Source organism: Nelumbo nucifera, chromosome 4 (genome assembly GCF_055504915.1).
Source record: "Nelumbo nucifera cultivar China Antique chromosome 4, China Antique-T2T, whole genome shotgun sequence".
NCBI classification, from domain to species: Eukaryota; Viridiplantae; Streptophyta; class Magnoliopsida; order Proteales; family Nelumbonaceae; genus Nelumbo; species Nelumbo nucifera.
The window spans coordinates 39,296,464-39,305,906 of record NC_142652.1 but is presented as its reverse complement, the minus strand read 5'-3'; the positions used below and the strand labels follow the sequence as shown (position 1 = coordinate 39,305,906).

At 36.1% G+C, this 9,443-nt stretch overlaps 1 protein-coding gene across 3 annotated transcripts; it reads right to left on the bottom strand.

The window, feature by feature from the left end:
- Positions 1-255: 255 nt before the first annotated feature.
- On the bottom strand, positions 256-8,227 carry ATMAP65-6 (Microtubule associated protein (MAP65/ASE1) family protein). Of its 3 annotated transcripts, none has more exons than XM_010272821.3 (11): positions 7,355-8,227; positions 6,505-6,708; positions 3,546-3,812; positions 2,507-2,722; positions 2,279-2,434; positions 2,039-2,198; positions 1,812-1,963; positions 1,430-1,591; positions 1,273-1,347; positions 832-1,181; positions 256-637 (listed from the first exon to the last, which is right to left on the bottom strand). In XM_010272821.3, exons 1-10 carry the CDS (start codon positions 7,424-7,426, stop codon positions 849-851), a joined length of 1,797 nt encoding a protein of 598 aa, XP_010271123.1. In that variant the 5' UTR covers positions 7,427-8,227; the 3' UTR covers positions 256-637; positions 832-848. The 3 variants fall into 3 exon arrangements, with proteins under 3 accessions (XP_010271123.1, XP_088759509.1, XP_010271124.1); XM_088903383.1 differs by having other exon boundaries at positions 3,546-3,806; positions 7,355-8,176; XM_010272822.3 differs by lacking the exon at positions 7,355-8,227 and adding an exon at positions 6,878-6,901.
- Between the last annotated feature and the right edge of the window lie 1,216 nt (positions 8,228-9,443).

The window sequence follows — 9,443 nt, the reverse complement described above, 5'->3', positions numbered from 1 at the left end:
CAAGACATGTCAGCTGGATGATTTGCTTATCTATGACTGTCATGAGTGAGTAGCATGTAATCCTGCCTACACATGTAATGGCGATTGGGGTGAGACTCCGATGTCAGCCGGAAGGAATCCCATTGATGTTCCTTTTACAGGGTCAATAAGCAGATGATCCAACCAAGATCTTGCAGATGCCCAAGCTCCTACAACTCCAGAAACCCAGCTGCATGGGAGCATATACATGGCAGTTGTATGGAGACCCAGAAGCAATGACGAAATAGTACAAATTCCATTTGGCAGATATCCCTCTATGGGAGGTTGTATTACAAATGCCCTACTTCAATGGTCACCTAGAGTCGAATACATATATATATATACATGTACAAAGTGAAAAACAAACAAAACCCACAGGATACAAATGTTAGTACTATAACAGACTTCAGAGTCAACCAGCAATTCCAAACTACAAGCTATTGTGTTTTGCTCATCAAAGCTGGTAACACCCCCACGTTTGGGTCCTTGAATGTCAACTACCGGCAACCTGGTACATCTGACAAATCACAATCAAACTAATGTACAACAATCCTTTTTATTCACAAGGATTCCGCTGCTTCAATCCAGTGCAGAACAACCTGTATAGAGTAGCTCATTCCTGCAAAAGCAAGCAGTACCGTGAATTGAAACTCTACCCAACCAATCAGTTTCTACAATAATGCATATCCGGGTTATATTTACAGTTAAGTTCGATGAAGTGATGATACTAGTTAAAAACCTCACAAACCACGATAGTACAAAAGTACAAGAAACATGCACTAAAGAGGAAAATCACTAGAAGGAAATCCATACCAATTTAGGTTCAAGGTTTAACCATGAGGAGACCCCAGATCAGAACCACAAACAGATGCGTATGACATTGTATCCTCTTTAGATATGGCTACAAAATTCAGTGGTGCAGTTGACAGTCTTCTTGTTTCTTTGAAATATCCATTTTGACGCCCTGAGTAGGACCGAGGTGTAAGCAGCTCAGGAGTTGCACTCCCAAGTGAGAGTCGCCGAGGTGTGGGTGTCATTGATCCATTCCCATTTGCCCGATACCCATTTGGCTTCTTAAAGCTGTTGCTTCTTTTTGGGCTTGGTTTAGAGCCATACATGGCTTCTTTCTCAGTAAGTAGAAGATCTTGCAACTTCTTCTGATCCTGTGAAATGAGAGGGTGGAAAAATTTATCTACTATTTACAAGGAAAGAAGTCTGAAATTTTCCAAGGGTAATTATGGAATCAAGTTATACCCTGTATCGCTTCTTTTCTTCTTCTTTTAGTCGCCTGGTTAATTTATAGTCTTCCAAAATTGATATTAACCGAACCTGCAATTTATTGAAAATCAGCAATTTGCTTGGCAATACCGTTTAACAACTAATACCCAAAACTGTGAGTAGAGCCACTCACCCCATCATAAAGAAATAGCATCTTTTTGCTGTCTTCCCATGCCAATGTTCTATTTATCAAATTTTCAACCATAGCTGGAATCTTGGTTACAGACACTCTAGCTTTTTCCGCACGTTTTAGGTTTATGTGGACACCTCTGCCAGCAGTATAACGGTTCTCATCCTAAAATCCAGCAAAAGCACTTAGAACAGAACCCCAAAGGATTTCCTAAGACAACTCTGACTTGTATGAGTAGCATTTGGCTTGCAAAATCCAGAGATGCGTTAGGACTGAGAGTGAGACACATAAGTTACTCGAATTCCTAATATCAGTTCCATGCATTTAAACATTAACATTTTTTAATCAATATTATGATATCATTACAGCTAATTCTCCAGCTTACTTGATTATAATCTTCAAGCCAATTTTCCTCTTCACAGGCAGCTAGCCATCTGTCTATTCTATCCATAATTTCTTTCCGGCTCATAGCCTCATCTTTTGCCTTTGTTATCTGAACTTCAATGTTCGCCAGAAGTTCAGAAGGATCCACAAGACCTGCACAAGTGTATCATTCAGAACCACACCTTAATAATTAGATTTAACTTGCAGCAAGTGAATTGGATTGCATACCAGAGTCAATCAATGCATTAGCTTTTTCTGCTGCCGTGCTCGTGTCAGGCTCAATATGTGCTTTTCTGCATATTTCCTCCAACTCTGACCTTTTTTTCATGACTAGTTCTTTCATTCTGCTGGCTTTCAGCTTAGTCAGTCTCTCAACCTCTGATGCTGCCTGAAAAGAGATTAAGAAAAGAAAAACTTGAGAGCAGCTCTTTAAATATTTAACATAAAGTGGACCGCAGTAGAACAGACCTTATCAATAATCTCTAGTGAGAGCAAACCCGATTCCGCTATCTCTGGTTCTGGTGATTCAAGGATGAAAGTAACTTTTCTAAACAGATTCCTCTCTTCTTGAGGTGAGTCCATCAAATTCCATAGCTCAAACAGCGATGCCACAATATCTTTCAACTACATTTCAAAACAGACATTTACTTCCTAGCTGAGAGCAAAAGGATGCATAACTACTGAGTTTGGTATTACCTTTTGGATGCGAGATTTTCTTTCTGCTTTTAACTTAAGTATGGCCTTATCTAGACCTTCCAATGTACTGTTGCTGATGTTGGTGGATTGTTCATAACCTGTATCATGCAAGCTTGGATGTACTTCACTCACTGTCTTCTCAAAATCCACTCCAAGCACACCACATAAAGAATGAACCTCATTTACATATTCCAGAACTTTATGAAGGCGGCCAGACTGCAAGAAGAGAAGAATATAGTGAAGGATCAAAAACACAACTTTAACCACAGAACCAGTCAATAGAGAAAAAAAAACAAGCAAGTGTTCCAAAATATTTAAGTTCTTCAAATATAATATGCCATTTTCTTTTATGCCATGCAAGAATTCAATGGCATAACATATTTCAATACTTAAGTGATTGATTGAGAACTAGCACATTTTTTTATTGGAACTTGGAGGCTTCAGAGGTAAGAACATTGGTGGTTGTTCTTCATGTATGAAATTGATATGCTAAACAAACTGGTAAAATAAATCTAATTTTTATACTAATTACACTATTTTTCTTTGGGCTTAACCCATAGTTCAAAGTATTGATACTCTTGATATGTAAAATTCATGTATTGAGACTTTCATTCTAGCATAACTTTTTTTTTCCAATTTTCTTTGGTACAGTAATATGTTGGTGGATATATCACATCACCTACTAACATTTAAAAGGGTTGAAATCACCCAATTCTTAGTATTTAGAGTATCAGTGACCCTGAAAACTGGTACGTATTGTATGATACGCACTGATACATTGTGATACTTTGAACCTTGCTTACCCCTTGTATTTCCTACTATTTTGGGGCAATCTAAGTGCTACCTTTTGTGAGAAAGTAAACTTACATGTATGGAATTATTATAGATTCTTGAGTTGCTTGTGTCTCGTGCTTATCTCTGGTCATTAATAATGAATTTTAATATCATATGAATTTCTAGTCCAATGGCATAATGATAGTTGCAATCATTCACTCTTTCACTGGTCTAAATTAGTCATTTCAATGATAAAATTACTGACCTTCTCTTTTTGCAGGTTGTGGAGATGTGTCTGATATTCTGTAAGTTTTCTTAGTGATAAGTCTTGTTCTTCTGCATTTAAGGTTCTGGTAACAACACCATTTAGATGAGTGTACCCTGAAATCTCTCCAGTGATCTTCTCAATCTGTGCTTTTATATCTGCAAATTGTTTCATGCGTTCCTCTTTCTTCATTCTTAGATCTTCTACCAATGGTGTAATTGATGCAAGTTGCTCTTTCAAAGATGACGACTTCTTATCTATCTGTATCTGCAATATTCACAAATTAATGAACTCCCAAGAGATTTTGTAGTTCATGTTATAACACATGGAATGACCTAGACAAGCATTTTGAACATCAGAGTTCAGCTCAATTTGCAAAAGAGATATTTGTGTGGGACATTAAAGAAGATGTAATACGATAGAAACGCGTCTTTATCTGTGACAATGAAAGTAAAGAAAGGCTTTTCTACATTATAATTAAAAATGAGCAAAAAGGACTGAGAAGAGGCCCAAAGAATAGACAGCCAAACCACAAAAGTGTCATTTTTTAACATCGTAGGGCTGTTCCATCCTTTTTACAGGTTGCTAAGGTGAATGGTCTCAGCAAATCACAAAAGCTTTAATGTCATTACTGATACACTAAAGTACTACACTATTTATGGTTGCAAGATACTTATATGCACAACATACTTCTGTCTAAACTTTTCGGAAAATACTACAACACTTCAGTTGATACCAATGACCTCCAGCTTCCAGCTTCAAGATAATGAAACACTACAAATTTTTCCCCTGATTGATGATGAAACATTACAAACAATTCCCATAAAATTTGTTTATTACTTTTTATGAGGTTTTGCGGTTTCAGTAACTACTCTTAACATCAACGTAAAGAGACAGAAACTACCAAAAAATTCTTTGACAAATCAAATGAAATAGTATGAGGTAGAATAGAATATTTGCAGTCGAAGCAGTAGCCAATGACGTCACAGAACAATGGGACATATTAACCCCTCCCACCAAACTCTTTCAATCAACATTGTAACTCTACTACCATGGTTAAATAACATTAAATTGGAACACCTTGCACCTTGAGTGGCTAGAATCACAAACCAAAAAAATAAGAGGCATGCAGCACAATGATTCAATACACAGGCAATGATATAACATCTTGGCCATATGCCACCAATTGCACAAAAAAATTAGTATGACATTACCAAAACTGTCTCAAACTAGTTCTATGCTTTTACTCAATAGTTATAGATTTTCTTATACCTTTTTTCTATCAATAACAAGATCAAAGGAATTCATTAATATAGCACAATAAAGGTGGGAACTTTGCCGAAGCCTAGGCAACAAGGTCTTCTTTTGTGATTGACTTGTGCCTAATTTTGCATGGACGTTGAAAAGGAAAGAGCAACCACAACTTGTCAAGGTGTTTTTCTATCAGAATATATTTGTCAAGGTGTTTGAATCAGCAAAGCTGAAAAATAAGGATTTATGAACACATTTTATGTGCATATTGGTAATTATAAATTTTGACTAATAGATGGAAAGAATAACATTTACTTGTTTGGGCCCATATATATTTTCTGTTTATTGTGTTTCTAATTGGCATGCAAGGCCCAACTTTCAGCCCACAACACTTGCTACTAGTGCAAAAGAAAGCCCATGGGCAATGTAAGGGTTGTAACCATTTTTGTACTCTGCAGCTGCAGTTCCCTCCCTCTCTCATTCAGCAGTTAAATGTGTCAACATCATGGGTATGATTGTAAATCCATTAGATTCATATGGAAGCTGAGTCTGACAAGGGATCTGCCAAGTCTGTCATTAGTTGAGTCATGGGCATGTGACAACTTTGGAATCCCTACCTAAACTAAGGTGTCCCTGCAATACTGCCTGTGCCTCACTTTGATGTGTCTATATGGTAGGTTTAATAAATTTTAGGTGTAATGCAGCTAAATATACCATATTGTGTAAGGTAAAATGCTGAAAAGAGCATCATATCGGGGAAAAAAACAATTTTGAAATTAAAGAGCCATAAATGGGTTAATCCCCTTCTTTTGTTCTTCTTTTTAAATCTTTTATAATCACTCTTTTTCGATCTTCCTGATTATAGCCACAATAAAGGCTCTGCTCCCTCATTTCTTTCTTTTTCTCTGCAATACACCTGCATATTCTCTTATCTATACCTTTTATTTTTGTCTTCCTTTGATGGATATATGTCTTTTACTTTATTTGCAGAGTATAGGCAGAATATACTGATATCCTACTCTCCAAATAGTTAGGGAGGCACGTACCTCAGGACCTCTACCAAAACAAGTGAATTCAACATCTCATTAAGCATTAATACATCCTCCCATTGCATCATTTAGTAAGGATCGTTCCCATGTTTCTAATAACACTGACATTAATTTGTTACTTCTACTTCTCAAGTCCTGGCAGAGTGTTTTGCTGAGATAAATTCTTTCGGATCCACTAAACATTCTTCTTTTGTAGGAACTCAAAAGTCCTATTGATTAATTTATAAACTTCTAATTGTGGGCATTTTTGGAATACTGCAGTTGCAAATTGAACTTATACTCTAGGAAGATGGGTTTATCATAATTTTGATAATTCTTCATTACAGTTCCTACTAGATGTCACTAGCTATCCTAATATCCTGGACACTTGGGATGAAAAAACTTCTTCTAGAATAAATATACTGAACGATAAAAAGAACATTGCAGCACTATTAATTATTAAACCAGAGAGAGTCGATTAACAAAATGCACGCCCAGATGACTCAACAGTAAAAACTAATAAATAGATATTCTGAATAGAAGAAAATTTGGATGGCAAACAAAAGGAAGAAAGAAAGCAACAGTAGGGAAACACACAATTAATTCATGAATGCAACATGGTAATAAAACGGAGAAAAGAGCATAGAGAATTGGCAGGGTTCATGAAACATGACAAGTACTTGAGAATGAAGATTAAGCTCCCCAAGTGCAGCCATAAGCGTGGCAAGTTCAGCTTCCTTGGCAGCAACAGACTGATGAAGGCGCGCCTTGGTGTTACTTGCCTCGTCAACCTTCCTCCGGTACACTTGTAAGCACTCCCTCTCAATCTCCAACAACATTCGTTCTTTGTCAGCTTCACTCTCACCAATTTCATCCCATATGTGCTGTTCTCAGAGAAGACCGAAATTAGAATAACTGAACCAAACTGTACGTGTGTGCTTGAGAGAGAGACAGAGAGAGAGAAAGAGAGTAAAAGTTACAAAATTAAGTTTCAGATCCGAGAAATGTAATAAAAATCCACTAGATGAAGAAAAGAGGACGACTCAAAAATACCTTTATTTTCTAGTTAATAGATCACTCCTAATTTTCTAACTTCTTCTCCAAACCATTAAAAAACAAGAAAGAAAGAAAGCACAAGGGAACAATACCAAACTGCAATCTCAACTATTTTCCCTTTTTTCCCTCTTCTTAAACAATTCTCAATCATACCCATTTGTCTTCTTTTCCAGTAAATACATAAATTTGCTTCAAAAGTTCGGGAAAAAAATGAGAGGGAGGCGTGCAGAAAAAAACAGAGGACATCACAGCTTTTGTTTCCTGTGAAAAGCCGATCATGGAAAGCAGGAAAGAGGAACAGATGTCCATCTTAAATCAAATGAATACAGAAGCTCGATTACAAAAATTTTAAGAATCAAAAGGTGGCCAATGAAAATAAAACAATTTTCCAGGAAAAGCGGAGATTGGAAACAAAAAGAAGAAAAAGAAGATAATTAATTGCAAAAGGAGAGAGAGAGAGAGAGAGAGAGAGACCTGAAGTTCTCTGAGTAAAGAACCACAGCTAATGTCTATACGGACACTGGTAGGGCTTCCAAGCACCTGCATTCGTACGAATTCAAGCTCAGCTTCCTCTTTCTTGAGATTCAAGCTTCAAATACCTTTCCACAGGCAAGATAGAAAGCCAGAAAAGAAGCTAGAAAAGGTGAAACCCTATTTTCTCCACCACCACCTCACCCGGAGATATAGAAATAAAGGAAGAGAAGAAAACGGTGTTCAAGGGTGGAAAGTAGAGTATAGAGAAGCAGCAAAAATTGAAGGAGAGAGAAACATGATAGTTTTAAGTCAAAAAGGCCAAGAGAGCAAGCCACATTAATGCCTCGGTCGGTTGAGACACCAACGGCTTCGTCAGATCTGATGCTCTGCATCAACAAAACGCCATTAAAGACCTCATACGACAAGACACCTTCAAAATTCAACAAACAACCAACAAAGTGGAATACTTTAAATATCTCTAGGGTTTTCTGACACCGGAAAACGGAACGGGTAGACCAAATTCTGAGGCAAGCTCCACTACAGAAAAAAACCGCCAGTCAAGAGCTTAAACAAAAGCTGAACAGGAAAAGAAAAAGGAAAGAAAGTTAGGGTTTGACGAGGGAGCTAAAATGCGCTCCTGTTTCGGGTAGGAGCGAGTGAAAATGATGAAAACGGAAATGCGCACGTTAGCGGAAATATCTAGGTTTGTTTCGAAATTGCTGCTCGGAAAAGCTATCGAAATTATAAAAAAATCGACGAAGGAAAACAGAGCAAGCTTTCTTGAGAGAGTTTACAGAGAAGAAGAGCTGGAAGAGTAGTAGCAGTAGAAGCGTCACTGTCGGAAGAACATATTATTACGTTGAAGAAGAAAGTGAAAAAAACAGAAAATAGTTAATAATTTATATATTTAGTTAATTTTGTTTAATTAGTGATAATTAAATGGACGGTTGAGATCTCTTCATCTGAGTGTTGCTTTTTCTTTGGCAATCCTTATTTGCTACGACAGTGTCGCAGCCCTGCGCTGAAACAACTGAATCAAAAGCCTTTAATTCGTTGTCATGCCCCACCTTGAATTAGATGAACTTCTTGTGGGCCTAAAATAGAGAAATGCAATAACTACAATCGTTGATAATTAGGCACCACTAAATTCTACAAATGGTTGGCATGTACAAAAACTAAAATTGACTTTTTTTTATTTTTGATGCATGAAGAAGAGTAAGAGAGAAAAAATGCTGGCACCTATGTGGCACTGTAAACGGAATCAAATACTCTCTTTATATGAAATTGGGATCTTCTACCAACAAAACATGTTCCAACCCTCTATCAATCTGATCTAACATCGCATATCTTACTATGAGAGAGCTGTAAGGGTGTTTACATTAAATGTCAAACCGATTAAGTTAATCAAACTGGCCCAACCCAACCCAAGTTGGTTGGTTATTCAAAATCATTGGTCGGTTTTGGTTTATATGAAAAATAAACCGATAATTCAGTTTAGTTTCGGTTTTCATATGAAAACCGAAGTCAAATCGAATCGAATCAATCTTATATTTTTAAGTAATTATTAATTAGTCCCTATTCTATATGTTAAATGTTGATATATTTTATTTGTGTTTTATTTAAAATTTAAAAAATTGATTATTTATGATAAAAACTAAAAACATAAAACCAATACAAATATAATATAAAGGTACAATATTTAATTCAGTTTTATATAAATTTAAATATATATTGACAAAAAGATCAATTTTATATAAAAATTTAATCAATTTAAATATATATTTTGATTTTACATAAAGATTAAAAATAAATAAATTTAAATATAAATAGATATTTAGATAGAGATATTTTAATTTAAAATATATATAAATGACTAAACTAATAAACTGACCCTTTATGTTTGGATTGATTTTGGTTAAGGGTCAGTCGATTATAATTTAGTCAATAAATATATCGACTAGTCAAATCAATTGAAAAAAAATGACTAAACACAAAGTACACAACCCAATCCGACCCGTAAACACTCCTATAGAGGGTTGGAACGTGTTTTCTGGGCAGGTGATCCGGACTCTGCCTGTGCTCATACACG

Excerpts from the sequence above, each read along its gene's own strand:
- ATMAP65-6 (XM_010272821.3), bottom strand. The coding sequence starts at position 7,426 with ATGCAGGTGCTTGGAAGCCCTACCAGTGTCCGTATAGACATTAGCTGT. Across the intron at positions 6,709-7,354 it reads CTTTACTCAGAGAACTTCAG|CACATATGGGATGAAATTGG; the intron begins GTCTCTCTCTCT and ends CTCTGAGAACAG. Across the intron at positions 2,435-2,506 it reads GAAAATCTCGCATCCAAAAG|TTGAAAGATATTGTGGCATC; the intron begins GTAATACCAAAC and ends TTTGAAATGTAG.